The 22,935-nt window shown below is 42.3% G+C and overlaps 1 protein-coding gene across 1 annotated transcript in view; it reads right to left on the bottom strand.

Moving 5' to 3' along the window:
* Positions 1-22,935, bottom strand: part of LOC111148307 (Rho guanine nucleotide exchange factor 28) — a 124,236-nt gene that overhangs the window by 39,861 nt on the left and 61,440 nt on the right. Inside the window, exons 16-23 of the mRNA XM_022504801.1 lie at positions 21,682-21,799; positions 18,019-18,273; positions 16,378-16,454; positions 11,602-11,780; positions 10,466-10,557; positions 9,112-9,294; positions 3,163-3,294; positions 161-261 (exon numbers count right to left, since the gene is read on the bottom strand). Coding sequence (XP_022360509.1) covers positions 161-261; positions 3,163-3,294; positions 9,112-9,294; positions 10,466-10,557; positions 11,602-11,780; positions 16,378-16,454; positions 18,019-18,273; positions 21,682-21,799 — 1,137 coding nt within the window. The remainder of the gene's footprint in view (positions 1-160; positions 262-3,162; positions 3,295-9,111; positions 9,295-10,465; positions 10,558-11,601; positions 11,781-16,377; positions 16,455-18,018; positions 18,274-21,681; positions 21,800-22,935) is intronic.

Here is a 22,935-nt window from a genome sequence, read left to right as displayed (position 1 = left end):
GGAAATTTAAGTCAGAAAGGTTAAATAAAGAGTCGGGAAGTTGAGAACAATTGAGGAAAAACACTTGCATACCACTCACTGCCACCGACAGCCCAGACCTGAGGTTACGTTACCACACAAAGTAACTGGTGCCATTTACTAACAAATCAGTTCACAATACCTTCTCCCCTGCATCAGAGACTGCCAAGTCGGTTCCCAAACCCTGGGTGCCAGGATCCACATCCCAACAGCCTCTTCCTCCTGTCCCTTCTGTGACTAGTGCTGGAGGCACACCAGTGAGACAGAAACAGAAAGGACATCATCAAACAGCGGCCAGCGCACAGGGTTCTTGTGTACACAGCTGACACGTATTTCAAAGTAAGAAACACAAAAATCACACATATTACATACTCTCATACAAGGGGCCAAAACAGTGCAAAGCACAGTGTCCCTGCCCTCAGGGAGCTTACATGCTAAGAGATACCAAACTGACAAATGGCCTCAATTATCACCCGTCTTTTACATTTTCTTTCTTGCAGAGAGGTGGCAATATGGAGAGAGGGATTCTACATCTCACTTTTGCTTACCAGGCAAAAGCCACTGGGGAGGAGGAAACTGGAAACAGGCACTGTACAGCAAAAGCAAGGGCTGGCTGACCCAGGTCTAAGCAGACAGCTGGGTTGATAGGCTCCTTGGTGGCTAGTGTCAGAGCAGCAGACCAGGAACAAGGTTTAGAAGGAGGAATCGACACTGGGAATGAGATATCTTTCTAAGTAGGGTCAGGTTGGCTAATATTTCATGAGCTCACAGTTGTACAAATAGGAACCTGTCCCTGTCTCCAAGTAACTTTTTAAAAACAATTTCCAAGTGTTTTTTTCTCATAATACTGCTTATATGCTACATTCACAACTATAAATACTGTATATTTAATGTATGAAACACAGAAATATTTCTAAATCTAGAAATATTTTTAAGAAACAGATTTCACTCCGTCCATTAAATCTCTGCTGGTGGGATTTTCTTTGCCCATGGGAATTCCATTAAAACTTACACTATGCTCACCTTAGGCTGATTTAAACTAGACTTTCCAAAGCATTTTCACACGCAGACTTACACCGGAACCATGTCCAGACAGGGCCCTGGTGAAATATTCACTGGGACACATGGTGCCATCTTGAAACTTTACTACAGATGGAGGAAATACTTTTTCTCCTTCTCTAAATGAAAGTCCTCTAGGACTCCAAAAGCCACTTCTATTACAAAGAATTTTTTAAGTAGAAACTGCTTTGAATTTTATCAGCTAAAAATTAAATTCGTTTTGCCCAGGCTGGTCAATGCTTTTCACTTATAGTGAGGGACATTTTATAGAAATTTATCTGTCACTCAAAAAATGGTTCCACTACTGGGCATTATACTTACTTCTTAAGAGAGATACCTAAGACTTTACCAAAGAGTTACCCATTATCTCGCTCTCCCTCCTCCCCACTGCATGGCAATGAGGACCATCAAATGGGCAAAGAAGTTGATGGTGAGCCAAGTGATCAGGTCCCTCTGTTCCTTATTCAGTTTCAGATCTCCAGAATTTAGGAAGGGGTAGATTATATTCACCATCTGATTAGGTATATTGAGGATGAAAACAGAAGGCCTCGCTTGGTCTATGACTTCAGATTGGCATGGGCTTGACTTAGAAGGACCCAGTCCTTAAAGTCCAACAAAGAACTGACACAGTCAGTGAAAGGCCCTCATTTGGGAATCGTCTTTTGCCTCCACCAACTTTATAAAGAGAATCCAACTCTTATAGCACCAGGCTCCAATCCAGCCCAGAAACAAAGAGGTCTTTGGGGGTACAGGACCCTAGCAACATGCCCCTGTTCCTTCCGTATGTGAATCCTGGTATCAGGGCACTATAAACAGCCTCTCAACAGTTTTCACAGATGTCACAGGTGTCCCCGTGACTGGGGAGATGTGGGTACAGACTGGGAGAAACTTCACCGCCTGGTCTCGAGGGAGGGAAGAGGCAGCCAGGTGCACTGAGCAGCTGTAGGGGCCGTGTGGAGCCTCCTCAGCTGTCCCCGGGGTGAGGCTGAGAGCAGCAAATCCCCCCCATGTATTTTTAGATGGAACTCCCTCGATGGCATAATGAGTTTCTTCTTTTAAAAGGAAATCACCCAGGGCAGTACAACTCCCCTGATGAATTTGGGCTGTGTCAAAGTGAAAAACACATGTGCACTTTCTGAAAATAGAAACGCAGGACTGGATCAAGCAAAATTTGAGAGGACAAAATAATCATTAGTGTTGATCTCAAAAAAAGTCCAAAGTTTTAAAACTGTACTGCTTCCATGGATCCTAATTAACCAAGGGATGTTGTTAAAGAAATTCAGAGATAATTTAATCCTCCCATCTCTAGCTACTAAAGACATTTTGTCTTGTGCATAATGAGGCCTGGTGGAAATAAGGTTTTTATCACCCAAATACAATGAGAAATATGCTCTTTGTGCTTTTATCTCAGAAAACTGAAGGGAATGAAATCTTCAGCTCATACATTTAACAACATCATTAGGTTCCAAGAAATCACCTAATTCTCTACATGACACTTTTCCGTATTTAAAATATTTTGAAACAGGGTCTTCACTAAATGAATTCTGACCTGAACTGAAGCGTATGGTGACAAAGATCAAGGATTTTTTGGCACTTCTGCCTTTAACCACGCCACCAAACCATGTGTCTGCGGGAATGTGCTAGAGTCTAGCTTTCTGGGTTATGTTTGCTGAGTTGATGCCTCTGAGATAAAGTCGGAGGACTTGTTCTTTCGGGAACAGCAGGGAGTCATTTTCAAAAAAACCCAAAGTTTAAAAGTTATTTCACAAGCATATTCCAAACTGTCCTCCAATAAGTCTTATCAAAACTGAGGCAGGGTGGGGTTTGGGGAAGGTAACAAAGCTTGCCTGGGTCAGAGAGCCGTATAACCCACCAACTACTCTTGAAATCCTTGTCCTTGGAACATCAGTATCATTATCATATGTAAATTAGCCTAGCAGACTGATTCCCAGGTTTTCTCTAACTTAAAAAGTACAGTAAGTCTCCTCCAAATAGGGACAGAGTCATTGCCTTCATTTCATATGACCACTGTATGTTCCAGAGGTTGTGCTCAGGCTCACCGCAGAGGCCTGAACTTTCACTTACAAGCTGGAGATGATCCTGGCTCTTCGGGGGGACTCCGAGTATCCGTCAAGGAAGATTCTCCAGAACCTTCCTCGGATGACTGACAGGCATCGCCCGCTTGTGAGGCCTTCACTGCAACTTGGAGGCTCTCAGCTAAGAAGAAAGAACACAAAATTAAAAAACCAAATACACCGTTCAATCTGGATCAAGGGTTGGCAAACTCTCTTTGGCCTGTGTCTGGTTTTCTATGGCCCAGGGGCTAAAAATGGCTTTTATATTTTAAAGAGTTGTTAAAATATACACACAGGCACCCATGCAGGCACAAAGAAGAATGTGTCCCAGAAACTGCATGTGGCCTGCAAAAAGCCTGAAATATTTACTATCTGGCTCTTTACAGGAAAAAAAGTTTGCCAACCTGTAATCTAGACCAATACTTCACATATAATTTTATAATAGAAAATTAATAAAAAGATGCACTGTATAAAAAAATCTCAATTTTAACTTTCAGTACACTAGTCTGCTGGAAAACATTCTGTAATTCAATTCATTTAAATGTGACTTTAGGGGACGCCTGGGTGGCTCAGTTGGTTAAGCCGCTGCCTTCCGCTCAGGTCATGATCCCAGGGTCCTGGGATCAAGTCCCGCATCGGGCTCCTTGCTCAGTGGGGAGCCTGCTTCTCTCTCTGCCTCTGCCTGTTGCTCTGCCTGCTTGTGTTCTCCCACTCGCTCGCTCGCTCTCTGACAGATAAATAAATAAATAAAATCTTTAAATGTGACTTTAGGTATAAAGATTTTAAAATGTGCTATTAAAAAATATGAACTATTCTTTGAAAGAAAATTTCCTCAACTGTGCCTTAAAAAACAGAGATTCCCAATCCTTACCTATACCTACTAGATCACATTCTGCAAGGGAAAAGACAAGGAATTTGCATTTTATTTATTTATTTTTTTTAAGATTTTATTTATTTGACAGACAGAGATCACAAGTAGGCAAAGAAGCAGGCAGAGAGAGAAGAAGGGAAGCAGGTTCCCTGCAGAGCAGAGAGCCCAATGTGGGGCTCGATGCAGGGCTCGATGCGGGGCTCGATGCGGGGCTCAATCCCAAGACCCTGGGATCATGACCTGAGCTGAAGGCAGATCTCAGGACCCTGGGATCATGACCTGAGCTGAAGGCAGAGGCCTTAACCCACTGAGCCACCCAGGCACCCCTGGAATTTGCATTTTAAACAAGCACCAAAGGCTACTCTTAGGATCTGGTAAGACTGGTAAACAACCCACCCAGAAAATCATGTTTTTATTTATAATTAAATGCTTTCAACAAGTATGCAAAATGGCAGAGTTTCGAGGGCTCTACAAATATTTAAAACATTGTGTCCAATGTTCGAATTTAGCAAATACTCTTTGAGTACCTACTCTATTCCTGGGGCCCCTGGGCATCTGTAACTAATTAGGGGAGTCTGCAGACTAGAGGAGGAAAACACAACATATTCGTTAACTATATACAAGGTAGCACATGATCAGTGTTAAGTTCTATCATCCAGTTATGAGAGCATCATAAAATGCTCCAGCAGTGACAAGGAGCAGGACAGTGACAGTCGCCAGTGGGATTAGGGAAAAGTTCTTAAAGGAGATGAAAGGTGAAGAGAATCTTGAAGGATGAATGGGATTCAAGACATAGAGACAGGAGAGGAGAAAGGGGAGCAGAAAAGCAGTCTAGGAGAACAACGACCTAGCGAGACCATTCAAGGTACGCTACTGAACTATTTGTTTTTTTTGGTTTTGTTTTGTTTTTAACCCCAAAGATAATGACCTCACTCTGATTAAGAATTCCTGCTACATCTCTGAGTCCTGATCATCAATGACTCAGGGTGGATCAGGCAGCACCTCAATTGCTCTGTGTTTTCCTGAGCAGCTGGGTCCCCCGCTGTTCCCCAGCACCCACATCACATGACAGGCGAGGGGAATTAAAGCAGAGGGACGCAAACCGGGCATCTATGACAGTTTTGATGGGGGGAAGGGAAGAGTGAAAGCCACTGGCTAAAATGGAGAGGGGGTGACTTACTTGACAGAGGCATTATCAAGGTCAATGAGAAGGTCACTGGTTCTCACCAACCCATTCAAAAGTACTTCCAGCTGTATTTCTAAAATATACTTTGGACCTGTCCACTTCCTTCTACATCCATTGCCAACATTCCTGGGTCTAGACCAAAGTCCCAACACCCCCCCATTAGCTTGTGTAACTGCCAACCAAACATCTCCAGGCAAACTGGTCCCCCCCATTCTGCTCTCCTGCCAGCAGCCGGCTCTCTTCTGAAGAAGACATACAATGGTGCCACTCCCATGATAAAAAGCACCCAGTAACTTCCCATCAGTTTGGGAATAAAATATCTATTTTTTTTTAACCAGAGCCTGCAGAGATCTTTCTCTGCCCACCCACATGACCTCCCCTCATACGCTTCCCTGACTGCTGTCACCCTGCCTTCCTTCTTCCCCTTTAACACACCAAGCTCATTCCACAGACAAGGGCATTGTACTCACTTTCTCCCTGCCCAGGAATGGTCCTCCCCTTGATCCCCAGTCAGCTGGCCTTCTTCTCATCCTTCAATTCTCATCTCAAAAAATCATCTCCCTGGAGAAGTCTACCCTGACTTCACTAAAGCAAAGCCTTCACCTCAGCCCAATCTTATTTTGTTACCTTTGTGAAATTATTTTATTTCCTTGTGTATTGTCTGTCTTCCTCCACTATGTTTTTATTTCCCTCTTTCTTTTTCACTTAAGTGCAATTGACACACAATGTTACATTAGTTTCAGGTATACAAGGTAGTGATGCCCCAAGGTGAACGCCTTACACTAACTCACCACCATCTGTTCCCACACAATGTTATACAGTATCATTGACTATATTCCCTATGCTGTGCCTTTTATCCCAGTGACTTACTGATTCCATAACTGGCAGCCCATACCCCACTACAAAGTATAAAAGGTATTAACTCTTTCCTTAGCACCAAGAGCAAAGCACAGGGCAGATGCTCAATGAATGACTGAAAATGAATAGATGAATGAATGATTCTGCCAGTGGACCCCACTTCAGACAACCTCTATGCCCTTCTTAAGATCCTGGTTTCCCTATCAAATAAAGATGACAGAATGCCATGATTTCTAAATTCTCCTCCAGAGCCAATGTTCTGAGATTCTGAGCCAGAGCTTGGCAAAGTTGGTCTGCAAGGACCAGATCACAAACATTTTAGACTCTGTGGGTCAGGGTTTCTGTTGCAGCTACTCATCTTCACCACTGTAGCAAGAAAGCAGCCACAGATCATAGGTAAATGAGTGTGGGGGGCTGTGTTGCAACAAAATGATAGTCACAAAAACAAGTGGTAGGATACATTTAGTCCATGGTCTGGAACCTTCCAAACCTTGTCTGCATTCCTTGCCACTCTCCCAGGTGGTGGCTGTTTTCTCTCTCAAACTCACTATCCCTACTGTCACTGCCAAACTATTATCCCGCCAACCCCCTTTTTTCCTTTAATTTTGTGCCATCAGATTACAGCACTCACTACCCCTCCTTGTTGCCATTCATCTACAGATTCCTTGAACAATGTAGCAGCTGGTGCAAGTTCTCTCCCTTCCCCGAATGCTAGTCCTGTCAAAATTCTCAGGAATTGCCGTTTTTGTGAACCTAGTCCTTTCAATACCTTAGCCTCATGTCTTCTTGATGTCCTCATTTCCCCAGTGATCTTATCCTTTACCCTACCTCAGCCACCGACTCCCATGGTTGTACTCCAAACTTGAGTATTACCCATATTTGCACTTTGCCCCCTTATACAGTCTATTCTCCACACAGGAGTCAGAGGGCTCCTTTTAGAACACCCATGACATCACTCTGCTACTCAAACCCTATAATGCTTCCTATAATGTCTCTCAGAATGAAATCCAAGCTCCATACTTAACTCAGTCGGGTCCTGTAAAGTGAGTGGTAGTTAGCTCTGTCTCATCTGCCACCTCTCCTCCCTTCACTCTACCTGCATGGTCCTCCCTCCTTGCTATTCCTCAGGCTTGCTATGCACCTGCCTCCAAGCCTTTGCATCTTCTGTTCTCTGTGTCTGGAACATTCTTTCCCCAGATGTCTACTCGGCTTTTTCACCTTCCCGTGTCTGCTTACACATCACCTTATCGAAGAGGCCTTTCCTTGTCACCTTAACTCAAAACAACCTTCCCACTCTATCCCTCTCTTTATTCCCTATCCTGTTTATCATTCATTTTTGTTTCCTAAAGATTTATTTTTTTATTTTACAGACAGAACGAGAGAGAGCATGCAGGCAGGCACGGGGCGGGGAGGGATGGAGGGAGAAGGAGAGAGAGAATCTCAAGCAGGCTCCCTGCTGAGCAGGGAGCCCAACTCGGGGCTCAATCTCAGGACCCTGAGATCACCACCTGAGCCGAAATCAAGAGTCAGATGTTTAACCGAATGAGCCACCCAGGTGCCCCCGTTTCTTTTTTTAACTAGGGTTCAGATTTTATTAGAATCTTCATTGAAGCAATTGCCCTCTATAGTTTTCCAAATAAAACTGTCTTTATTGTTTTTTATTGAAGTATAATTAATATAGTTATATTAGTTTCAGGTGTACAATACTGTAATTCAGTTCTAATTACTCAGTGCTCATCATGTTAAGTGTACTCTTAATCCCTATCACCTATTTCAACCCATCACCCCATCCAACTGCCCTCTGGCAACCACCAATTTATTCTCTGTATTTAAGAGTCTTTTTTTTTGGAGGGGAACCCTCCTACACTGTTGGTGGGAATGGAAGATGGTGCAGCCACCCTGGAAAACAGTATGGAGGTTCCTCAAAAAGTTCAAAATAGAGCTACCCTATGATCCAGCAATCGCACTACTGGGTATTTACCACAAAGATACAAATGTAGTGTCCCGAAGGGGCACGTGTACCCGAATGTTTACAGCAGCAATGTCCACAATAGCCAAATCATGGAAAGAGCCTAGATGTCCATCAACAGATGAATGGATAAAGAAGATGTGTATATAGTGTATAAAGAAGATATATATGTGTGAGTATATATATATATATATATATAAACACATGTACATATATACATATACACACACACATACAATGGAATATGATGCAGCCATCAAAAAAGCAAAATCTTGCTATTTGCAACAACATGGATGGAATTAGAGGGTATTACACTAAGTGAAATAAGTCAATCAGAGAAAGATAATTATCATATGATCTCACTGATATGAGGAATTTGAGAAACAAGATAAAGGATCATAGGGGAAGGAAGGGAAAAATGAAACAAGACAAAACCAGAGAGGGAGACAAACCATAAGAGATTCTTAATCTTAGGAAACAAATTGAGGGTTGCTGGAATGGAGGTGGGTGACAGGGATGGGGTGGCTGGGTGACGGACATTGGGGAGAATATATGCTATGGTGAGTGCTGTGAACTGTGTAAGACTGATGATTCACAGACCTGTACCCCTGGGGCAAATAATACATTATATGTTAATTTAAAAAAAAGAATCTTTTTTTGATTTTTCTTTTTTAATTTGTTTTTTCCTAAATTCCATAGATGAGTGAATTTATTTGTCTTTCTTTGTCTTATGTATTTCACTTAGCATTACAGCCTCTAGGTCCATCCATGTTGTTGTGAATGGTCAGATCTCATTCCTTTTTATGGCTGAGTAAAATTCCATTGCAGATGTACACTACTTCCTCTTCATCCATTCATCTATTGAGCGACAATTTTTTGTCTTCATAGTGCTTGACACAACCTGACACATCTATTTCCTTTCATTTGGCAATTTTTAGAATATGAATTGTAGCACAACTGGAACCCTGTCTTATTTTGCTATATCCTGAGTATTAAAACCACAGTGCATGGCACACAGAAGGTACTCAGGCATTTTCTGAACTTGTTAAGCCAAATAGTTTTGGAAGGAACTTACCCTCTTTCAGCGCTGCTGCTAGTAATGAGGCTGCCTGGGGAGGCTCTCCTGGGTCAGGTTTAATGAGGAGGTGGGGCTCTAGATGGACATCCTCCAATCCATTCAATTCTCCAAGTTCAGCATAGATATGCAGCTTCTCCTCCAAACATGTGCAAATTTGTTGGTCTTGGTTACTGAGTATTTCTATGAAATAGTTATTTACCATGGAAGGTTATCAGATAAATACAGCAACTGTATGAAAATCCAAGCTCTAAGATAAAAATGTTGCTTGTCAGCAAAGCAGTATGGTCTCACAGGTCAAGTACAAGTTGTTGGGTGGGCCAGAACCAGGTTCAAATCCTAACTGTTCCACTTAGTGACTGGTCTCCAGCAAATGACTTAACAACTCTATCTTCCATTGTCTTTTCTGTACATTTACTGTACTCAGATGTTCATTTCCTTTTCCATGACCCTAATTCCAGAAAAACTTGCACAACCATTCTTTGTTCAGGCTGTTTTCTATTAGTCTTAAACACGAAGCCCAGGAATGAAAATTGAGGTGGCACTGTTCATGATGACTGATACCCACAAGGGAAAACAATGCAGAAGCCCAAAGCTACTCAGGCTTCAGCCCATCTTGGTTAAAACCAAACCTACTGGCTTCTGTTTTTGTTTCTAAACATCCAATTTCTCTGACCATCTTTGCACGCATCATTTTCCTCTGATTCCAACATATCACATGATTCTCACGGTTTAAAGGGACTTCAACCAGCATCTAATCCAGGGGTCCTCAGTCTGCCTTAGTTTCACCAGTGTAGAATTTTACATGCTAAATCCACAACCACCTTCCATAGATTGTGAATGAATTGGTTGAGCATAAGGGCCCAGGCATCAGAATTTTTAAAAAACTCTCAAAGTAATTCTGATGTCCACCCAGAGATGAGACTCACTGAGCTGATCTAATTTCCTTAATTCACGGACTTGGAAACTAACATGTCTGTTGGTTCCCTGTCCAAAGTCACATCACCGTGACCCAACAGGGCCGGGACCTAAAATGACACCACTGAACAAGGAATTCAATGCACAGCTACACCATACAGCCCACAGTTCTTGTTGCATACATATTATGTGCACCTTTTTTTTTTTTTTTTGAAAATTTGTTATCTATTTTAAATCACTAAGGAGGAAGGGGGATAGCCATTTTATTTGAACACTCCTAGCGCCAATACTTCTTGTTCTGAAGAGTGGTGGGTAGGCCTCAGGTACACAGAGTTAGATTAACCATTTAATCACAATCTCCCACTCCTGACACCTGGGTTTTCCCAGCATCCAAGGAGAACGCCACAGACAGGGATCAGACATGTCTGCACGGTACCTTGACATTGCTGAATTTTGGCCACTCTTGCTTCAGCTTTCCGCCTCTCTTCATCAGATTCACTTGTCCTTCCCCCTTCTTCTTCTGGGCAACTTTAAGAGACAATAGTCAAGACAGACAACTGAAACCAAATCCAAGTATCTTTAGGTACATTAGTAATACATGGGGATCTGGCAGTAACACTACTCAGAGAAGGAAAAATTCAGAAAAGGTTATGCCCTCTAGCCAAGATAACTGGTTTTCCTAAGTATATAAAGAAGCTTGCACAATATGACACAGCTCTCAAAGTGAGAAGTACAGGGTGACTCAAAAATTCCAACAAACAGATGTACACAAACATACACTCGTATGAACATGTACCCACACCCTACACCCCATACTACCAACACTAGCATTAGGTCCAACTAAAATATTCATATTTTACTTTCTACTATGTTTGGGTACTTCTCAATGGGACAGAGGAGAGGGAGTTGGAGGGGACAGAGGGTAGAGTGACAGGTTGGGTGTGGAGCAGTGGAGGTGGGAGAATTTTATAAAACATCATTCAAGATCAATCAAATCAAATTACCACAAAGAAAGATCACCCTCACCCCATCTTGTTCATAAAAACTTACCAAAACACAAGTAATGAGGCGTAAATTGACTTAGAACACATAGATCCACCAATCAAAAAATGTTTATTGAATGATTCTTCAGAACTCGCCACAAAGAGAAACAAAAGACACAGCCCCTGCCCTCGAGGAGCTTCCAATCTAATAAACACATAGACACAAAAAAAGCTAATAGCTACAAGGTGGTTTGTGACAAGCACTGAGTCAATGCTCTGGAGAGCAGATGATAAAGAATTTCAGGTAAGGAAGAGACCACTGGAACCGAAGAGGTCTTCACAAAGGAGGGAAGCCATGAGCTGCACCAAAGACGAGCAGGAGTCACATGGGTGGGGGGATGTAGGGCTTTACATGCAGGGAGGTGCGGAGAACGAGGCTGCAGATGAGGGGCTATCAGAGGTGGGGGGAGGGGGTGGGGAGCAGACCCTCCTGGCTGAGGCAAGGTGTTCATGCAGAGGAAACATGGTTAGAATACTTTCCCAACCGAACAAGTCCATTCCCTAGAGTGTGGACAGAAGAAAAGTTTACCTTTCTACTGCCTGTTGGATTCGTCTCATCCAGTTATTTCGTTCCTCCTTGGAGTTGGTGTGAATTTCGTACATCTCAGGACCAGCGGAGGAGGCACTGATTAGAAACATGCCTCTTTCCTCATTCGCAACTTCTCTAGCAATAAGCTTCTGAAGGGAAATAACCGATGGCTTCTGGTCCTGCACAGAAGAGAAAGGTGCTGGTAAAACAGCATCCTACCAAAAGCAAAGGTTCTCACCAAATGCATCAGCTAAGGAAAGCGAGAGTAGCAGGCAAATCATTTCACTTCAACCTTTCGAAAGTGCTGCGCAAGTTGGTAAGCTCGCCAATGGAAAGGGCATGGTGAAGAGAGGATGGAGAAAAAGGATACAGGAGAATGTTTGTCCTTAAGAACGAGTGGCTTAAAAGGACAACTTTTGAAAAAAGAACAAACAGAGCACTGAGAATCTCAAAATGCCATCATCCAGGGTTCAGCGGTTTTTCTAGAAGGGCACAGCATAGAAAATAGCATCTCAAATATCACAAGAAGACTGAGAGGGGTGGGAGACCTAAGAGTCCACAGGATTTAGCAGTATTTCCAGTGGACTGTGAGAATGACAGAGAGGTGGGGGCATGACCTCAGAGTCCCTGAGCACAAGCAGTGTGTTCTGCTACCGTAGGGCAGAGCACAGCAACTGAACTTCTGTGGCTCTGCCTGCAGGTGCCTCTTCTTCCCACCCACCACGTAAGCCTTCGGTGGGGGGGGAATGGGTCGGGTTCATCTTCGTACTCCTAGGACACTGCCTTGCATAGAGTAGGCTTTCAATAATGTCTGTAGAAATGGATTTAGCATAATTCCATCAGAGCAGAATAGGAAGGAAAGCTAACATTCGGTGTACAAGCCAGGCTCCATAGCTCAGGGGTTAGAGCACTGGTCTTGTGTACAAGCCGTAACAAAATCTCCTCTTCTATGTGCATTTATTGTGCTTTTTCGAGATCCCATGCTAAGCACTGGGGGATTCCATGATGGGTAAGAGAAGAAGCCGTAGTTGAAATAATAATTGAAAGAATGCCTACATGAGATAAACAGTCTGGGGGGCTAAGTATTAAGAATTTTCTTTGGTTCATGGCTTCTAACCCTGTTGAGAGTCAGTTGCAGTATGTGGTTTGGCTTCTCCTTCACAGACGGAGTGATGCCTTGACCCAGAACTTGCCACCACATCCCGCGTGGCTGACTCCTTAGTGCACATCTAAAGTTGTGTGCAAGGGTGTACCCAGAAGACCTCTCCAGCCCATTCTTCTCCGAGCAGCAAAAAACAAAACCAAAGAATGACACCAACTTTTTGAATACTGCCCTCTCTAACTAGGGGGAGCTCCTGAGCACTAGTAATATCCTTCATTCAGTCACGGATCTACTACTACCCAAGACCTTACTTGCTTTCCTCCTTCCAATACACAGAGTTAGGCTCCTCAGCTCAAAGTAAATGAAATGGCCTCTGTATATAAAGTCAGAGTGGGTTTAAATTGCTTACGACATTAGCAAGGATGAAATAAACTGAACCAGTTGGTTAAGGCTGCAGAAGGAAACGAGGTAGTAAGGTCAGATATTTTTTAAATGAAAAACAGGTAAGCAGGTAGAAAGTAGCATTAATTAAATCACTATCAGGGTATGTGCTATGGTGAGAAAAAAATAATAAAATGAATAAAATAAAATAAATAAGAATAATAAAAATAAAATTAAATGAAAAATTAAATCACCATCAGATGAGGAGACAGCAGGGTCATGCCCATCATTATTCACATTAATCACACTAGAACACTAGAGATGATCAAGAATTCAAATTAAACCTCTAGGCATGGAAGTAATGGGTCTACCTTAAAAACAGATGTTAAAAATTGGTCATGCCAAGGCCTAACCCAGCCTGCAGAGCTTGTGGCCAAGCTTCTGCCACAGTATCTTCAAAACAGATTTTTTTTTTTTTTTAAACAGTCACCAACATTTAAGAACTGGAGGATTCCCCCTTTTTAAAAAAAAAAAAAAAAACCAGAGATGTGTGGGTTCTTGGAAAAAGCAGACTAGCAATGCTGGGCTCAGGTACCCATGTGAACACACAGGCTGTCTCTGACTAATCCCTGCTCTCTGGGAGACAGGCCATGTTCTCACCAGGTTACTGAAGTATCTAGCACTCGCTATGGGATCCTCGATCCCAAGTCCACTCCCAGGTCTCTCCTGTTTCCTGCCAAGCCCTCAAGGCAGACTGTGCCCCAGAGGAAGAGGAAAGGGAGCTGTTACCTTCAACTCTGTTGTCACCCGTCTCCATTTGGGATTCCACAGAGTGGCTGCTTCTGTCAGTAATATCATTCGAAATCCCACTGGGACAACAAGACCTTCAGACTGTTTCCTGTTTTGAACTTGAACTTGTACATCTCCATGTTCCCTTGTCTTTTTTTACTGTTCATTTTGAAATTACCTTCTTTAATATTTAAGAGGTCCTTCTAGACTCAGTAATCCAGGATTTAATGAATTTCTTAGATTTGGGTCCTACTCCCATTTCCAGGAGAGTCCTCTTTAAAAGCAAAATTATCTTATAGGGACTCCATTTTTTCTGCTGTTTTCAGCTGCTCATGTTCTGGCCATGTCCAAATTCATCATGTCTTTTGTAACATGTAGCAAGGTAAACATTTCCTAAAGTTCTTCTAACAGCACCGAGAGCAGAGAAACTTACCTGTGGGTATTAGCATGAAGATAACTTTCTCCAATGCCAAGGTGCAAACCAGGAAATCCAGACATCTGTATGACCCTGGCTAATACAGCAATTCCCTCAAGCAATTCCCTCAATACAGTGTAAATAAGATATTTACAACTGGAGGGCTGTGCTAACCTAAATGTCTATGATGCCACTCAAAAGCATATGCTTGAACAGTATAGTGCCCTTGAGTCCTTAAGGATAATGCTTTCTATTTTGCTCCCTGACATGGACAGGGGCTTGGCTGGCTTTTGTTAAAGCTGCTACGTATCAGGTTAGCAACTCCATGAAACAGTATCAGCATCATCTTACTGTTGTCCAGAGACAAACCCCTTCTACCGAGAGGAGGAAAGCTGTGGTTGCCTTCATCCTGGCATTTGGCAGACTGCCTTCCTAATGTCCAGCTTAATGGCAAATGTGGTCTAAGGCAGGCACAGATAACTCTGAAAGAGGTCACATAAGTGGGACAGATCCGTATTTCAAGCAGTAACTATAAAGTGAGCATCACACCTTCACCACGATGCATGCACTATGTTGAACTAGAAGATAAGACAGTTGTCTCTACGCTGTGTCTAATCTTTGACCCATCAGCAGGTCATCTGGGCCTGTCATAACACCCAAGAAGGCACAGTTTGCTTCTCTTTCAGCTCTCTGGTTTTGACCAAACTTGGGTTTCTTTAAAAGTGTGGTATGAATTTGTTTTCTCTCCTGTCATGGTCCTCACCTCCCACAGGACAAACAAAATGGTCCCACCTTCCTACTTAGATCCCAGAGAAACACACACACAGGCTGCTTGACAGATCAGTGGGTTGTCATGAAATATGCAATATAGACAGCTCGAATGGCTCAGAGCCATGGGGACTTGTCTAAGGCCTCTAGCTATCCTCTGGAGTAGCCCCGTGAAGCAATATCTGAGCTTTATGCAACCTGGCATCGGCGTCCTGATGAAAGCAACATGCTTAACAGGGTGAAGAAGCCTGCTGGGCCAACCTGACAAACACAGATGAGCACGGGGGACACTCTACCGACCTCTTCCTCCCCCAAATCCAACCCTGGGCAGGCATGCTTCTTTGTTTTCTCTGAATGGCAAAACAGAAACTTCATTAAGCTTTGACTGTGCTAAAACCAGCTGGAATTGATGACATGAGCTAGCGGTTCCCAACTGTCCTATCTATCACTGTCCTATCTATCAATGGATGATAAATAAGAACCATTTTAGAGAGCCGCCATTATAATGCCAACACTGGTACTACATCTTGGATTCTTTCCTTTAACAGGGCCTAATGCTCCACAAGGCTGACAAAGTTAATTGATGACATCTTCCTTCTTTAAGTGAGTCATTCTGGACTGCAAGATGCTGTGTAAAAGATGTTATAAAATACTCGTTTTACTTCTAGCCTAACTCTGTGCCAGCCATGAGATTCATGTACCACACTATAAAGATAAATTTTACATGAGTAATCTTAGTAATTAGTAGCCATTATAGTAGAAATAAGAATCTTCTTTAAACCTTAGATACCACGATGATGTTCTCTTGTTTGGCAGAAGGAACATCATGATAGTTATGAATGGGGCTAGCAGTGGGTACACCAGGGATGGACCAATGGAAGTGGGACAAGATTCTTGAAGAGACCTGCTATTCCCAGCATTAACATCTGAGTGGCTGGGAAGGCATGGTCAGGAAAGGGGTGGGAGAGATCTGGAAGATATACCACGATGGCCAGACAACAGGGAGTCACTTGAGGGGCTGAGGAGAGTGCTTGCCCACCAACCAGTCCCAAGGTACTTCAGTATTTTTTACATTAACAATTAACAATTGAATTGGCAATCAGCAACTGAATGAGCTGATCACCACTCCTGGCTATAAATCAACACATTTCATGCTTGTTAAACCAAATGAGAGGGAACACGGCAATCACCAATACTACTGGAAATACAAGGGGTAGGCTCTTGCCAATGGCTACTTAATTTCACAAGGACTTTAAGGCATTTTTCAAAGATACGTGGTACCCAACCCTTTAAAATGTGCATCACATGACCATATACTTACAACAGCTGCAAAGATGTATTTCTGGTCTTTTTCTTGTAAAAAGAGCAGCACATCAGTTAGAAGTAGAGCCAGGATATCTTCAAAGAAAAGATATTGCCAGTATTAATGAAGCAAACCACAGTTCAAATGCCCTTATCAAATATTCGGATTTCATGGTGGAAATGTAAATCAATTTATTAAAAATAAGAAGACTAAAATTTAGCCTAATTGTGGAACTGTTATAAAAATGCCCTTATTTATGACAGCCAGAGAGAAACTCTGCAGACAAATCAGATTAGCCGTGTAAGCATGCATGTAACTATAGGTATCGCTAAATCTCCAGCAACATTTAATACTGGAGCTTTCAAAATGGAAAAGAACTATCCAATAAACAAAGGTTCTAATAGAACAGAGCAAATGCTTACCTTTAGAAAAAGAACCTTAATCCTAACTATTAGAGGGCAGCTTCTGCCTTAACTTATGTGTGCAAATCTGTTGATTCATTCCATCTAGACCTGAGCAGAGTTTGAGATCCTGTATGCACCCAAACAAATTGTACACAGGAACCCACCTTCACTAGCTGACTAAACATCTAACACAGAATTAGCAAACTGCTGATGCGAAGAACTGAACCAAGAGCAAAGGACTTGCAGCGCTGGGGTCTACGGACTGGTTAATAATTTAGCTTGGTTAATGTTCTAACTGTGGCTCATGTTTGAGTGGCAACATTGCTGATCCACAAATCCCATTTCAATCATTAGCTGCAAACACTGTGAAAACTTCGCAGTCCTCCAAAGGGTTACATCTGAGTTCCCTTGGAGTAACTAGTTCCCTTGGAGTAACTAACAATCTCTTCCTCTCACTTATCTGAGGATGTTACTAAGATACATTAAAAACAAGGCGAGCAGATGGGAGATTCTTAACCCTAATGCCACAGCAGACCCACGTGGGGACCTTTAAGCATCCCTAGGCTTGGGCTTCATCCCCAGACCAATAAAATCAGAATCTCTGGGAGAAGACTTGAAGATCGGCAATTTTTTTTTTTTTTTTAAACTCCCAAGGCGATTCTGTAGTGTGTGATCCGAGCTGAGAAAGCCTGGGCCAGGCAGGAGGCTCTCTATAGAATCAGTCCTTAGAACTGAATAAATGGTTTTAGACTCTAACTAGATTAACACAGTCAGGTTAATGCCAGTTAACACCAAGCAGTAGCACTGAGGAAGAGTTTGTACCACTGTGAGCAGGTATATTTCTGCATCTTGTGACTCCGTATGGAATATGACCTTCAGAGCTCAGTCCTCCCCTCACTGGTGTGACAGCCCCCTGCTGGCTTGCCACACAGACCCTAGGTGTATAGACCTACCGCCTCATTTTCAACACATTACACTTGCCAGAGTAACATTTCTGGGCCAATAATTACCAGAATTCTCAGCTCCTTTCATTCCAATACCTCAAAGTGCAAATTCATAAAACGTACAGGAAGGGCTTTGCTTGGGGCAGTGAACTCCCACCCAAGATACATAGCATTTGCTTACTAAAGTTCATGACTTGGTCCTTTCCCACTTCTCCAGGGTTTGTGTGGTGCCTGCCATCTCTGAACCACTCTCCTTTTGAAAATCTGTCCTGCTAAATGAGTGACATATGTCAGAGGAGGAGAAAGGATACCTTTGAATCGACCCGTCGCAGTTTTCCAGTAAACGAGGCCATCATGTAACAGAGTCCTTTCTTTACTTATCAGTGCTTGCTTCCTAAACACATTGCCGTTTTTGAGCTTTGTGTAGGTTTTGTTTTCGATCTTATTTAGGATCTCCAGCCATTTTTGGTTTTTCTCATACTCGCTGACTTTTAAATCCACTGACGCAATCATGTCTTTAATTAAGCCCAGAGCTTTGCACAAGTCTTTATGTTCTTCACTTCTTTCTGCATGGGAAAAAGAACACTATAGAATAATCCAAAGTGCAGAGAAAGATTTTTTTTTCAGTTTTAAATGCAATTAAAATCATACAAAAAAATCACACCACAAAAATGCTGGATTAGGTTCAAATACCTTATTATCACTCTTCACCCTTCCTCCCCAAAAGGAACTGTTACAAGATTTAATTATAAAAGATTTATTTGTCAGATATGGTTCAGCAAAATACTATCAGTAAGATATCTGAGGTTTTTTTTTTTAAAGATTTTATTTATGTATTCAACAGAGAGAGATCACAAGTAGGCAGAGAAAGAGGAGAAAGCAGGCTCCCTGCCAAGCAGAGAGCCTGATGTGGGACTCGATCCCAGGACCCTGAGATCATGAACTGAACCGAAGGCAGAGGCTTAACCCACTGAGCCACCCAGGCGCCCAGATGTCTAAGTTCTAAGGATTGGCCTGACCTGCCCCAAGAGCAATGAGTATGTTATATACTAACCTAGGCTTTCTTTCCACCTTCCAAGACACAGGTAATCAAGTAATCCCTTCAATGAATTTCTTAGGACTTGGCCAACCTGGAGGCCCAAATGAGAATCCTCTCATGAAAGGGAGCTGCAGGGGGACTTGAACAGGCCCCAGACTCATTTGCCTTCCTGAATCCCTCCCTCCCTAGAAAAAAATATTCAAGATGATATTTCAACATCTTTTCAGACTAAAAAAATGGGACAAAGGTACTATGCCTTGTGGGTCAGCCATACTCATGGCAACAGTAGATAATCATTGATTCCAGTTATTACTCTTTAAAACATGGGCCATCTGCTCATATCTCCCAATCGTCTCAAGAAAAAGCCCTGGAAGAGTTTCTGGAACAGCCTCCTAGAACTCCAGGTGAAATGGAATTTAACTATTGTCTTATTGGATGATAAGGAGCACCTAGTTCATGTTTACTGAGGCAAACCGAAGGGAAAGTTTCAAGAGGTCAGAAGGTGCCAGAAGGAGAGGAGAACAGAAAAACTGGGAGAGAAAACAAAAGCCTACAGCAGCAGAAATCAACACACAGAAACAGCAGTCAAGTGAGATGAGAACAAGTCCTCAAACAGTCTGACCATTTCCAGGTTCTCAATGTCCTCCACGCATGAAGGTTATTCCAGAAAACCAAGGAACAAATCCTGATAGGGATCTTTCACAAAGAAGATACCCTCTTTCTCACTGTCTGTGAAAGTGTCCTCTTTACTATACTTACCAACTCACAAAAGGTTCTCCTTTCCAAAGAGCGTATTCGTAAATAAGAAAGGGGAGTAAAGAAAATCAAAGTTGAGTTACAAAGTAACTTGGGGTGAGACCAAGAAAAGGCTCAGTCTTTGACCTTCAGGGTCAAATTATTGTCTTGTAATGGCAGGCTATCCTAAGTGACACAGCACCGACCTTACCTGGGAGTCTTGCTAGGTACACTGGATTTGCACCTCAGACCTCACTGAAGCAGAATCTGCATGTAAGCAAGTTCTGCAGGAGAAGACGATCCCTAAAGAAGTCTGAGAAGCATTGTTGTAAGCAAGTCACCTAAACCAACGTTCCCAGGAGACAGAGAGAGCGAGAACCGACCAGCAGTTAAGGTCTGACCCAAGGAAGCAATGTCCATTCATTCACTCAGCCACCATGAAAGCTATACCCAGAAAGCCCCAAGTCATGCTTATCGTTTCTGACAGGAAGTAGTTCATGACTGTTCTTCAGTACTAGGAATTTGGTGTGGGATGATTCTTAGAGTAGCAGTAGCTGACCTAACACAATCTGGCAGATTTTAGTCTTTGGGGTATTGTACTTAACTCTACTTTATTTTTTAAATTTTATTTATTTATTTGAGAGAGAGAGAGAATGAGAGGGGGAAGGTCCCAAGGAGACAACCCTCCTGCTGAGCAGGAAGCCCGACCCCGGACTGGATCCCAGGACTCCAGGATCATGACCCTAGCTGAAGGCAGTTGCTCAACCAACTGAGCCATCCAGGTGCCCTTAACTCCACTCTTAAGACAATATGAAGATTGTACAAACTGAAAGCCTTGGAGGCACCTGGGTGGTGCAGTTGGTTAAGCATCCGAGTCTTGATCTCAGGGCTGTGAGTTCAGGCTCTGTTTTGGACTTTGCATTGCATGTGGAGCCTACTTTAAAAAAAAAAAAAAAATCTTAATTTTGTTTTCATTATTTCTCTGTGAACAACACTTATGAGGCTTTTCTCTTCATATTGTGCTTCTATTTTATGTTGACTTACAGGGAGCGCTAAAAATGGGATACAAGGAGCAGAGGCTACCATTTGTGCCTGAACTTAGTTCTTAATGTGACTGAAAAAAGGAAACACTAATTCATGCATTTCTACGCGCCTAGATCGCTTCCCAAAAAGAGGATGTTAGAGGTTGACTTTTTTAGAGGGGGCATTTAAGATCTCATTACCCCTTTCATTACCTCCAAGTCAACTGGTCATGACAAAGGCAATAAAAACAGCTCCCACTTAGTGAGTCCTTTGTTGACACCAGGCTCTGTCCTGGGCATTTTATGCAACAATCTCATTTAATCCCCACAACATCCCTGAAGATTATTAGTCTCACTTAGTAAGGGAGAAACCCGAGGCTCCTTTAACGAACTTGCCCAACAAATGCACAATAAAACCAAGCATATGCAATGGCAATCCCAGTTCACATGATTCCAAACCCAAGCCCTTGCTAACCTAACATGCCACCATCCAACAGACACTTTACTCAAGATCAGTAAGCTAGCTGGAAGAACATTTTTATTTCTTTGTTCATTGCACTGGGATGGTTTTATTTCTGGATAGCCTCTTCTGTTGTTACCAGTCACCGCATTAGGCATTCAAGATCTAGTTGTGAACCAGACACAGGCCTTCTTGATCCTTCAAGGAGCTTACAGTCCAGCCATGTGATTGTTAGCTTCCTAAAAGATGCCTAGATTTACCCCAGGTCTTTGATGAATGACAGAGTTAAAAAGAGCTCCCTAATAAATCATTTTCAACCTAATAATTCACTGCTTGGAAGATGTAACATCTGGTGATAGGATCCAGGGGCGTGTATCATCACACTACTGAGTTGGTAATGGAAGATGAGGAGGCAGAGGTATTAAGAAGATCTGGACATGGGGAAACTGAAGAGGGGATAGGCAGAGTCAAAGAAAGAAGAACACTGTTTGGCTTAGGCTGCTTGAAGCAATTCAGACTATACCCAAAGCTACATTATAAAAGAGAGCTTCTCAAAAAGGATCCAAATCCAAAGGCTCTAAAAAGTTTTCCCCTAATCAACAGTCTTCATGAGTCCCAGGCCACAAGCATTTGTATCTGTTGATGACACCTCGGCTATGTGTAAAATTAAGGCAAGTGGCCAAGAGGAAAAATGTTTACCCTAGAAGTTACGACTCACCCTTCGTGTACTGCAAAATCCTTTCCACGAGGACTGGGTACTTTGTGATGCGCTGAGTGACTAGCAGAATGCATTCTGGGATTCCTCGGCGTCGAGCCAGAAGATTACTATTTCGAAGCTTAAAAATAGACATAAACTTTTCATATATAGAAACAGTATTTTCTTTCGAGGTCTGAGTTTAATCATACAAAGAATCGGCCACTGTATTGTTCTATTCCGATACAAGATTAATAGGCATTATCATTAATTAAAACTTGATTCATGGTCATTAAATCACACGCTTTGCCATTAATCTCTCAGCAACATAACTCTCCAAGATTAAGAAGTTTCAAGTTACACTGATATATTTGCAGTTAATTCCAAAAGTAAGCAAGTTTCACCAAGTGTTAAGATTTATGAAGAGCAAAAGTTTTGGAAAATAGTCACAAACCAAAGTTACACTTTGATTGTGAGTTTGCGATTAACTGTTGGTTTTTCTAACCACTCTTCCTTTACATTTGTTATTACTCATCACAGAACTTACAGTTCCCTCTAATCAGGTCAACTTTCTTCCTAAAAATTTCATAGTATTCTTTAAGTTTTCAAGTTCTCAATACTCATGTATGTGCTGTGGGGGAGGGGAAGAATCTGTTAACATTCTCAAAATAAAAGGAAAAAAATGTACAATTCACGGAACTCTAAAGGACAGATATCTTCAACAAATAAACTGGACACCAAAAAACAAATAAAGGGATGGGGAACATCCAAAATTAAAAGAGATTTAAAAGATATATCTCTGATACACAATACATAAACTTTAGTTGGTTTCTGGCTTAAGTAATCCAATTTCATTTCATTTTCTAGGGAAATCTAAATACTGAGGATATTAAAGAATAATTCTTTATATATATTTTTTAAGATTTTATTTATTTATTTGACAGAGATCACAAGTAGGTAGAGAGGCAGGCAGAGAGAGAGGGGAAGCAGACTCCCTGCTAAGCTGAAGAATAATTCTTGGGGCACCTGGGTCACTCAGTGGGTTAAGCCTCTGCCTTCGGCTCAGGTCATGATCTCAGGGTCCTGGGATCAAGCCCCACATCAGGCTCTCTGCTCAGTGGGGAGCCTGCTTCCCCCTCTCTCTTTGCCTGCCTCTCTGACTACTTGTGATCTCTCTCTCTCTGTCAAATAAATAAAATCTTTAAAAAAAAAAAAAAGAATTCTTAATTGTGATAATGTCCTTGTAACTTTTAAAAGATGCATTGTTTAGAGATACGT

The sequence above is a fragment of the Enhydra lutris genome, unplaced genomic scaffold, assembly GCF_002288905.1.
Source record: "Enhydra lutris kenyoni isolate GAN:26980312 unplaced genomic scaffold, ASM228890v2 scaffoldscaffold19, whole genome shotgun sequence".
In the NCBI taxonomy this organism is placed as follows: domain Eukaryota; kingdom Metazoa; phylum Chordata; class Mammalia; order Carnivora; family Mustelidae; genus Enhydra; species Enhydra lutris.
The sequence above is the reverse complement of the archived record's forward strand: the minus strand, read 5'-3'. Positions and strand labels throughout refer to the sequence as shown.